Below are 11,371 nucleotides of genomic sequence, written 5' to 3' on the forward strand. Positions count from 1 at the left end.
GGTGTAGGGTCAATAAGTGTGTACCACCTGTCAAAACTTGGAAAGGGAGAGCTGATTTTCATTTATTCCTTCCCTTTTTCACTGTCCCTTATGGACTTGTTGATGTCCTGATGACTTCTGTTTAAGGATGAAAAGGAGCTCAGGATAAAATCACTTCGGTCAGTTTCATTAATAAGCAAGACGTGACTTGCTTTAAAATCAGTCAAAATCAGACCTTGACAAAGCAAACATTGTAAGGGTAGATATGGACACAGAGCAGTATTATTCTTCTTTGAAACACAGTTTATCACTAGGTCCTTTGGGATTGAAATTTAACAAATTTTATTTTTTGAGAGAGAGTTTTTTTGTTATAGGGTGCGTGCAGAGACAGAAACAGAAAGTAAGAAATCACCTCCTGGGGAGGTTGGCCATGCCACGATCCCTTCTCCCCCATTCTTTTCCTGGGATTTTAGGCATGCACAAACACATGCCTGGTGTGAGTTTCAAGGTACCAGATCCAGTACTTAAATTGGAGTCCGCCTTGTGGGAATCCAGCACCTTAACCACTATGTCACTTGCTGGTCCCTCAACAAACATTTCTTGAGCACTTGAACTTTGTGAGGTGCTGTGCTGGGTACTATGCAGGGTGGATTAAACAGGAGTCCATACTTGACTTCAAGGACCTTATAGTCTAGTGGTGAAGACAGCCAAGTTAGGATGAGGTTTTAAATACTAAGCTGCATTTGGTACATGGAGACTAGCCTGGTAGATAAGAAGAAAATGCAGAATGAGAAGGAATTAAAGAGGAAAGAGAGAAAGGACAGATGATGTGGGCAGGGGTAGAAGATAGGAAAGTGGAACTACCAGGGACCCAGGTGCCAAGGACAGCTGCAGCACTGGTACTCAGGCCAAACCCTTGGAATGTTAAGTCACCAAGAGCCAACTGAGTGAATGCCCATTCCTGAGGAATCAGCTCACTGAAATCATCCTGTTGCATTGATCAATTATCAATCTACCTAACCTTGTTTTTAAAAACATTCACTTTGAATATATTCAATGATTAGGAATATATTTTTAATATGGCTAATGAATATGTTTTTTTCTGCGGTACTCTAGATATCTTTGTTCAATTTCTTAAAGCTAAGGAAGGATTTAATCACATTTATATTTTTATACATATCATCATGAATATTTTTCTGAGTGTATTTGATGTGTATATATTTCTTGCAAATACAATAACAACTGTAATAATTCATATGGAAAATTTTCACTTCATACTGTTATCTTTTGATTTTTGTTTTTTCTTTATGATACCTACATTTTTATTTTAAAAGAGTAGTTGGTATATATTAATTGTCAAGTAATTTCTATTGATTCCTAGTTTACATGTAATTATTGTACATTTTTGTAGGATATTGTATGGTTTTTCAAAGCATATATGCAGTGTGTAATAATCAAATCAAGGATATGAACATATTCATCTTATTTAACATTGAACATTACATTATATTGTGCACATTTAACAATAACTGTCCATTTTTTTGAAAGTATATACTGTTTTTTTTTTAAAGAATTATTTATTTGAGGCCGACAGGTGTCATGGTGGTTAAAGGCACTGGATTCCCACGTGGCCTACCACAATTTGAGTCCCAAGCCTGGTGGCTTGCTTTCTTGCTTTCCCTTTCTCTTTTCCTCTGTCTCTCTCTGATCAAATTAAAAAATAATAATAACAAATGAAACTAAACAAATAATAAATACATTTTAGAAAATAATTATTTTTCTAATTGTATTGATTATTATTATTTTAAATTTGACCAGAGAGAAACAGAGAAAGAGAGAGAAAGGGAAAGTGAGAAAGTAAGCCACCAGGTATGGGACTTGAACCATGGCTAATCACATGGAAGTCCAGCATCTTAACCACCATGCCACCTGCCGGCTCTGGTTTTTCAGTCAAATTTTATTTTACCAACATTAATACTTGAATCTTTTTCCTTAATTGAATTCCTAAAATTCAATCAAAATAATAAATCCACTAATTTGTTAAAAATGAAAAAAAATCTTATTTCTATAATTTTTATACTTCATAACGGTTTTGATTGGGTGTGAGAAACTTATCTCATCTTTTTTTTTTGGAGAGGTTTTTGCTATAGGGCGCGTGCGCTCGCCAGAAAGACTGAGACAGAGACAGAAAGTGAGAAATCATCACCAGAGGGGATGGCCATGCCGTAATCCCTTCTCCTCCATTCTCCTCTCAGGATCTTGGGCACGCATGCACACGCGCCCAGCGTGAGTTAAAGTCAGCGCGAGTCCAGTGACATAGCCATTATGCTAACTGCTGGTCCCAAGAAACTTATCTCATCTTGTACATTCCCAGATAATTTAGTGGGCTGGTTTTCACAACTAGCAATTTGTGATTGTGGAACTATCTGGTTCTAACAGAGATACCAGGATAAAAGATGATACTCAGTAATTTGTTGGGAATTAACTTCATGGTTCCTTCAAGGACAAGGACTATTTCTACTATCAACTTAGGGTGTACTGTATTATGTAAATATACAGTAAACAGTGGTGAAGAGTAGAAATGTCCTCAATGATTTTGCTTTAAACAAGTCTTTACATAGTCTGACTTTAAAGGGACAGTACAGGACTGGCCCCATGGCCTGGTGACTAAGGGAGATGGATTTCACATGGTTGACTGCACAGTTGGACCCCCCAGTGCCAGCAGGCTTGAAAAACATTCTGGCTGCATATACCTATGTGCCCAAAATCCTGACAGGGTGGAGAAATAGAGAAGGGATTGGCTTCTCCACCCGCCTTGGGAGGTACTTTTTCCTTCTCCCCATCTCGTTTTCTCTTTTGTCTCTCTCTGGCAAGTACACACACCCTCTGGTAAATGAAAAAAAAAAAAAAAGTGAAAATACATTTGTCATGCACTTTTTTTTTATAAATTATATATATAAAACCATTTTTTTTTCAAAACTGCAAATTGCTTGGTGATTTACTGCCTTTGTCTACAGTTGTCATAAAAACAAAAAACAAAAAACAAAAAACCAAAACAAAACAAAAAAACCTCCCACTGCTAAATACAGCATCCCATCCCTTTTAAAAATTTTCTTTTTCTTTTTCTTTTCTTTTCCTTTGCCAGAGGGCATGTGTGCTTGCCGGAGAGATAAAGAGGGACAGAGAGAGAGATGGAAAGCAAACATTCCTCATGGGGAATGGTCATGCCACAACCCATTCTTCTCCATCTTTCCCTCTTTTCAGAATTTTGGGCATGCACACACACATGCCCAGAGTGTTTCTCAAGCTACTGGGTCTAGGACTCAAACTGCAGAGTCATTCATGTGGGATCCAGCTACCTTAATCACCAGGCTATGGGCTGCCCTCAATCCTTTTTTTCTCTCATCATTTCCCCAACTTTTTGTTTTGTTTTACATTTATTCCCATTTTTCTAACTCCTCTTTGTGTCCTTATTGAGATGACCTCCATGGCTCATCTGGTCAAGTGCCACACTCTTTAAATTGACCTTCCTGTTCCTTTCCTCTGTCTCTTTCAATCCAACTTGTATGTATCTATCATAGTGTTTTTCTTAAAACGTAACAATTGTATGGCTCCTTAGCATACAGCTCACCAACTAACCAAACAAACACAACAAAAACAAAACTAGAAAATAAAAAATAGTTCTTTATTTCCCAAAAAGCAAAGTCTATAAATTCCTATACTTGCTCATTTATCTCATGTAGATGCCCTGTAAGCTACTTCCTCTTTGACAACCACCTGCCTATGTCAGATACTTGGCATACCAGCCACATTGAGGTAATATCTACTGTGCCCCTCAACATATGTCCTGCAGCCGTTCTCTAACTTCTACAGCGTACCTAGCTCCCATGAAGCCTCCCTTCTAAAGCCCACTTGTTCTCTCCACTTACAGGTTAGCTCGCTTCTGAGGAGAGTGCTTCCGCAGAGGCCAGCCTCCCTGTCTTCAGATGTAACAGTTGTCCTTCTGTTTTTTCTTCCACTCTAGGCAGTAATATCCTTGAAGACGGGGATCCCATAACACTTATCTAACGTGTTATGACGAGTAGGAATTCAAGAATTCAATGACTGTTTATTAAATTGAGTTCTTTCAGGAGAAAAATGTCAGAGAAGCAGCCGGTTATGCCCCCTCCAAGGGCTTCAAATGGAACCGTTTATGGGAAGAGGCGAATGGAAGCCTGGCCCTTCTGTAGGCTGTGGAAGGTCGCTGACTCAGCTCTCTTCCAGATGACCTTGGTCACTGCCCTGTTAGCTACTGTTCTTGGTGAGTGATAGGAAACAAGTTCAGATCTGCCACAAACAACCTAGCTCACCCACACATTCACTTCGAAGACTTCAAAAGAGATGACTAAGTGTCTGGACAAATCCAGTTTCAGTAACAAAGGGTTTATCTGACCAGCTGGAATTTAGGGAAATTTGCTTTACACATAAAAAAGGCAGTTTTCTAGAAATTTCCCCCTAAAATTTCTTCTCTAGGAGTTTCCAGAACAATCTGTCTCCCAACCATGGCATGAAATCTTTACTATCTGTTAGTGTGATTATCATTTTATCCACAATGGAGGGGTGAAGTGTACTGGGGCCCTTAAAAGTACATTATCCTGTATTTAATTCTCTCAGAGAAACCAAGATTAAGATTTTTATGCTTCAAATGCTTCGTGTTTTCTTTTCCATATTACTCAAAATCCAAAAGTTGCAAAAAAACTAATCATAAATATTTTTCTTACCCACCACCCAGTAACCCAGTTTTCCTTCCCAGAGACAAACTATGTTAGTAGTATTATTTTTAATGAAATAATACATTTCTGTTGAAGCAGACTTGTAAGAACTTCTGGCTTTGCACAGATGCATCTTAGTCAGCAGACATGGGGAATCCAATAGGCTGAGAAAATTCATGTCTGTCATTCTTTTTAGATAAATGATCTCATCTGTATAGTACAGAAGAGATTTAAAAATTCTCTTTTATCATTATCATTATTAATGTCCTTATCAGAAATGATCACAAAATGTTACTGATCATTCACTGGATGCATTGAATAGAGGGGATAATAGGAGTTTTGATTCTTTTAGATTAGAAGAGAAAGAACGGCCAGTGTTCTGCAAATCGTACTACTGAAACAATAAGATGCTGTATCCCAAGATATAACATTTGATGCTCATTGTCATTTTGGTGTCCAGGTGACTGTGGTCCCCCACCCATTTTATCCTTTGCTTCTCCGGTAAATGAGCTGAATGACACAGAATTCAAAACTGGAGACGTTCTAAGGTACACCTGCCGCCCTGGCTTCAGTAAGACCATTTCAAATCCGACTCTTATCTGTAGATCGAAAGGTTCCTGGAGCTATGTTACCTTCTGTACCAGTAAGTGTCAATATTTATTTTTCTCTTTTGTGTCTTTTTCCCCATTTTTGGAAAGTTGTTTCAGAAATTTCCTACTAAAAAAGGCATCATCTAGTTTGTCCTTAACTGATATGTGTACACATGTGCGCCAGCTTTTAGAAAACAAAACAAAGTAAGACATAAAAAATAGGAGTTAATTGCATTGAAAAAACAGTCTATTCCTTTTTTATTTTCCTATAGGATACGTGTGCTTGTCAGAGAGAGAGACAGAGAGAGGGAAATTGAGAAATCACCCTTTAGAGAGAATGGCCACACCACAGTCCCCTCTCTTCCATTTTCTTCCTGAGATTTTGGGCACACATGCACACGTGCCCAGCATGATTTTCAAGTTGCCGTGCCTGGGACTTGAACTGCGGTTGGCCAGGTGGAGTCTAGTAGTATGTTAACCACTATGCCACCTGCTGGGCCCAAAAGAGTTTACTATTTATGAAGCCATTCACCAAACACCTTTGTCTAAAAATAAACCACAAATTCCATTTTAATATATTGAAAATAAGATTCATGTGTGAAAAAATATGAAAAGTTAGGTGGCTAGGAAGTGGCGATACAGTTTCCAGAGTAACCTCACTCCAAATATCTGATGTGTTTGGCAGAAGAATTTATGGTGTACTGTTGGTTGGGAATGTATTCTGTTGTACTTCCCAGTAGTAAGGGATCTGCCCTCACCTTGTCTTTACTGCTGTTTTTGTGACCCAAGGACATGCATTTTTGAGTGACCTATGATCAGAATACATACCATAGTCATAGAATGGAGCAAAGCTCCCCGACCCCCACCAAGATATTAAATCTTGGACCGTGGACTCCATTACCACAGTGATTTAACTGAGTGCTTTTCTCTACTGATACAACATACCAAAAAAAAAAAAGAGAGAGAGATCAAATTTTGTATTTTTCCTCCAAAATAAAAATTCAGTGACTCAGGATACGAAGTCAATTTGAATCTAAACTTCTGGGGCATTCTGGGAGCAGAGATGGAACTTGATCGCTCAGTTTTGTTTTGTTTTTTCTTTTCCTTGATCACTCAGTTTTTATGTAAGTGTGAGTACTTGAAATCACTAATTATCATTTTCATTTTTTCCCCCAGGGAAACGATGCAGAAACCCAGGAGATTTACCTAATGGACAAGTGGAAGTTAAGACAGATTTTCTTTTTGGATCACACATAGAATTCAGCTGTTTAGAAGGGTAAGCATGGGGCCATTTAGAAACAATTTTTAAAAATTAATTTAAAAAATTAATGTGTTCATATACTCAAAATTTTAAATGATGTAAAAAAAGGTATATTTCCATACGCCCATTCCTTCCTGTTCTCAGGCAAGAATTCATTTTTATTGGTTTCATATATATCTTTGTAATATTTCCTTATTCAATTATAAGCAAAGAAATCAGCATATGTATTCTTTTTTTGGAGTTTTTATTTTGCTTTTGCGTTAGGGTGTGTGCACTCACCTGAGAGAGAGACAGAGACAGCAAGAGAGAAAGTGAGAAATCAACCCCCAAGGGGAATGGCCACACCACAATCCTTTCTCCACTCTCCTCCCAGGAGAGGAGAACGCACAGGTGCCTGGCATGATTTTGAAGCCACCGGGTCCAGGACTCGAACCACGGTCAGCAATGTGGGAGTCCAGTGATATAACAACTACACCATCTGCTCGTCCCAGCATATATGTATCCTCATTTGTCCCCTTCCCAATAACAAATGTAGTTTTTAATTTTCCTTTTTTTAAAAATCTATACACACCAGAGATACATTCATATTTGTGCATAGAGAGGTTCCTCATTCATTTCCTTTTATAACCGCACAGAATTTTATCGTGTAAGTCATGATTAAGTCCCTTTAGTAGACCATGGGTGTTTCCATTCTTTTGCTTTTCTGAACCATGCTCTGATGAATACTTTGTACATAAATGGGAGAGATATTTAATTTCTTTTCTAAGCCCTCAAAAGTTCTTAGTTGAGATATTCTCCTGAAAACAAGTAGGATTAACACAAGAGGCCCAGTAGAAGTTACTTTAATGCATTCTGCCCATTAGGCAGAGAAAACCTCAATTCAAACGTGTCCCCCAAAGCAGAGGCTTGGGGCCCAGGGTTGTATACCATATCTGACAGAGAACTATCAATTTTGAAGGATCAAGCAGTCCTAGGCTCCAGAGGGGAGAAACTGTGAGAAGGTTCTCAAGTTGGCTCCCAAATTCCTCTGACTCTGTTGATGCCATCTTGAGCTGATAAAAGCTATCTCCAGTAGATGAGGATTTCTTTTTTAAAATATCTGTTATAAGGTGCCTGTGCTTGCCAGATGGGTTGTGGTATGGAAATTGGGAGGATGAGAAAACACCCCCCAGGAGGGATGGATACATCATAATCCTGTCTCCTACAGTCTCCTACAGTTTCCTCTTGGGATTTTGGACACCCATGCACATGTGCCTTGTGTGTTTTTCTAGCCTGGGTTCTGAGACTTGGACTGGAAGTCAATCATGTATGATCTTTAACCACCACTCTGCTTGGCTGATCCCCATATGAGGATTTCCATCCTGCACTCAGGCAGACAGGGGACAGGGGAAGAAAATCTTCCTGCATTCTCATCCTCTTCAGTGCAGCAGTCTTCAGTATTTTGGGGGAAAATATGTAGATTTCCTTCATACAGATGTTGTTTTGTATATGTATGGTTACATCTACAGGGTAAACTGAATAGATGGCGGATGACATTTCTCAAAGAACATGGATACACTGTCATTGAGCATATATCTGAAAATGTGAAAGATATTGCCAAATTGCTCTCCCTAAGGGTTCCATAGTTTTGCAGAGTGCAAATGTCTGCTTCTTCATAAACTGTCCAAGAGTGTTGTCAGACTTTCGAAAACTCGTCAAATTTTAAATTTTTTCTGCTTAAGAGATAAAAATGAAATCTCTCTCTAGTTTTGATGTACATTTCTCCAGTGAAGTTGAGGGTTCTTTTATATGTTCGAGAGATGTCTGTATTTATTTGTGAACTATCTGGCATATCTATTGCCTATTTCTCCCTCATTTAACTTTGTTTTGTTTTATTTTAATTTGCTAGAAGACACATGCACTCACCAGAGAGAGACATAGAGAGAGAAACAAGCATGAAAACACCCTCTATGGGTGGAATGGTCACAATCCCTCCTCTCCTTATTTCTCCTTTTGGGACTTAGGGCACACACACATACATGCACCCCGTGTGATTTTCAAGCCACTGGGTCTGGGATGTGAATGGCAAGATCAAGCTGCCTTAACTACTATGCCACTGGCTGGCCCTTGTTTAATTTTTAATTTTTAATTTCTAGGATATATACATACATGCGTGCACATGAGCCCACTTCAGTGAGTCTTTTATTGTCCTGCTTGTCCTGCCGGACACCTGGTAGATGCTCAGTAATAGATTAGCGAGAGAAAGAAGTGAACACACATACACCTTTCATCACAGCGATGAAATGTTACTGAATGGTGTGCTCCATAGGAAATGATATCTGAAAAACGTGATATTTGTTCATTTTCATATTGAAGAACGATTCAGATCCCTTTATCCAATTTAAGTGTGTGTGCGGGGGAAGAATTCCACTAAAATCTTTGATCCCATCTTATTCAGATACATCTTAGTTGGCTCAACCACTAGTTACTGTGAAATCCAAGAAAAAGGAGTTGACTGGAGTGATCCTCTCCCAGAATGTGTAAGTAAGTAATTTTTCCTGACTTGACTATAAACTTAACCACGTCAGGCAATAATACCCCCATGTGTCTTTGCTACCATGTGTCCCCTCCCTTAGGGTCTGCATGGATTTCGATTTGTAATGATGTCTTCCCTGATTCTTTCTTTCTCTTTCCTCACTCATCTCAGTTGCCCAGTGTGAGTCTCCTCCAGACATCAGCAATGGGAGGCACAACGGTGGAGACAGAGATACCTACACATTTGGCTCTTCTGTCACCTACAGCTGTGATCCACATTTCTCACTGTTAGGCAAAGCCTCTGTTTCCTGCACAGTGGAGAACAAAACAAAGGGTGTCTGGAGCCCAAGCCCTCCTGTCTGTAAAAGTAAGTCATTCTTGAAAATTCTGCTTTGGTTTGTTCTTTCTTGTTTAAAAATAAGGGAGAATGGGACCAGCAGGTGGCGTGGTGGTGAAGGGCTGGATTCCCACACGACTGATCATGGTTTGAGTCCCAGACCCAGTGGCTTGAAAATCACACCGGGCACATGTGCGTGGGTGCCAAAAATCCCAAGAAGAAAATGGAGAAGGGATTGCAGCATGGCCATCCTCCTTGGAGGGTGATTTCTCATTTTCACTGTCTCTGTCTGTCTCTTTCCAGTGAGCGAGCGCATGTGCCCTATGGCAAAAACTTGAAAAAAAAAAAAAGTGCTGTCACAATCTCCACAATAAATAGGGGAAGAAAGAAAGGCAAACTGTGCTTTGGTTATTAAGAGCTTTGGCCTAGAACTGACTACATGCCACTTTCTATTGCAGCCTTTTGTCTAGAAAAGTAACATGGAGGCCCTTTCTGCCCTCAGAGGATTGGGGGGTGTAGTCATTTGTGTATTCAGGAAGTGGAACTGAAAATATTGCTTAGCACTTATATTGTCTACTGCATGTGCCCATAAGGTAAACAAAACTACTAAACACTAGAAGATCAACAGGACGAAACAAGCATTAATTGAGCCAGAAGATGTATGAGAGGATTTTTAAAAGTTAGTAGAAAAATAGAATTGAACTACAAATTTATTTTGGTGCAAAAAATTTTTTAAAAATATGATTTTTTTCATAACACACATTTTTCTTTTCTTTTCTTTTTGGAGAGGTTTTTGCTACAGGGCGCATGTGCTCACCAGCGAGACACAGAAAGAGAGACAGAAAGAGAGAAATCACCTCCCAGGGGGAATGGCCACGCCACAATTCCTTCTCCTCCATCCTCCTCTCGGGATTTTGGGCACGCACGCACATGCACCCGGTGTGAGTTTAAGCCACCAGGTCCAGGACTTGAACCATGGTTGACTACATGGAAGTTTAGTGACATAGCCATTACGCTAACTGCTGGCCCCATATAACACACATTTTCATGAACTCTTTGCAGCTCCCACATTTTATGGTATCAGTGGTTTGCTAATTTAAGGCATCTTCCTTGACTAGTAAGCACTTATACAGTGTCACTTCCTATTCTAACTCACCACAGGACACAATCGAACCAGGGATAAGAGAGTAAGATATTACTAGAGTACAAGATGCCTGAAGACTGGCCAGCATGAGATGGAAATGGCAGTAGACAAGGTTCAGGGTCCAGGTTGTAAAGGGGCCTCATTGTCATTCTCAGGAGTACAGAATGGTGAAGGGGAGACATTGAAAGATTTTAAACAAGGGAATAAGTGTGTTGCATTTCAGAAAGATAACTCTGGCTGCAAGATGGGCAGTAGTTTAAAGTGAGACTAAACATAGCCCATGGACACCTGCTCTGGTCTGAATGTGTCCCACCAAATGCATGCCACAACTAAGACCCAATGTGATAGTTCTAAGTGGAGAAGTGATTAAGTCATGACGGATCTGCCTTCACGAGTGAGATTAGTGCTTTTATAAAAGAGGCTGGGGCTGGTTCCATTGCTTTGTAGTTAAAGCAGCTGGATCCAACATGGCTATTTGTGCAGTTCAAGTCCCAGACCCACTGGCTTGAAAAAGAAGCCAGATGTATGCATATGCCTGGCCAAAAATCCTGAAAGGAGCGGAAAAAGACAGGGGAAAGAGAAAAAAGAAGAAGGAGAAAAAAAAAAAGAAATGAAAGGGAGAGAGCCCTGCCTTTTTGACTTTTTGCCATGTGAAGACATAGCAAGAAATCACCATCTTAGAAGCTTTTACCAGATGCCAACTTTGCTGGTGCCTAGATCTTGGACTTCCCAGCCTCAAGGACTGTAATAAAATATCTTTATTATTTATAAACTACTCAATCTAAGGCATTTTAT

At 39.5% G+C, this 11,371-nt stretch overlaps 1 protein-coding gene across 5 annotated transcripts in view; it reads left to right on the top strand.

Annotated features, from left to right (window-relative positions):
* The window catches only part of C4BPA (complement component 4 binding protein alpha), a 33,420-nt gene that overhangs the window by 3,914 nt on the left and 18,135 nt on the right, over nucleotides 1-11,371 (top strand). For 3 of the 5 annotated variants that reach the window (XM_014591854.2, XM_014591857.2, XM_014591858.2), the window contains exons 2-6: nucleotides 4,110-4,279; nucleotides 5,191-5,373; nucleotides 6,497-6,596; nucleotides 9,019-9,104; nucleotides 9,268-9,462. In XM_014591854.2, coding sequence (XP_014447340.1) covers nucleotides 4,117-4,279; nucleotides 5,191-5,373; nucleotides 6,497-6,596; nucleotides 9,019-9,104; nucleotides 9,268-9,462 — 727 coding nt within the window. In that variant the 5' untranslated portion in view covers nucleotides 4,110-4,116. Of the gene's footprint in view, nucleotides 1-4,100; nucleotides 4,280-5,190; nucleotides 5,374-6,496; nucleotides 6,597-9,018; nucleotides 9,105-9,267; nucleotides 9,463-11,371 lie in introns of all 5 variants that reach the window. The other 2 variants (XM_014591855.2, XM_014591856.2) reach the window with 1 other exon arrangement.

The sequence above is a fragment of the Tupaia chinensis genome, unplaced genomic scaffold (genome assembly GCF_000334495.1).
Source record: "Tupaia chinensis unplaced genomic scaffold, TupChi_1.0 Scaffold000627_1, whole genome shotgun sequence".
In the NCBI taxonomy this organism is placed as follows: domain Eukaryota; kingdom Metazoa; phylum Chordata; class Mammalia; order Scandentia; family Tupaiidae; genus Tupaia; species Tupaia belangeri.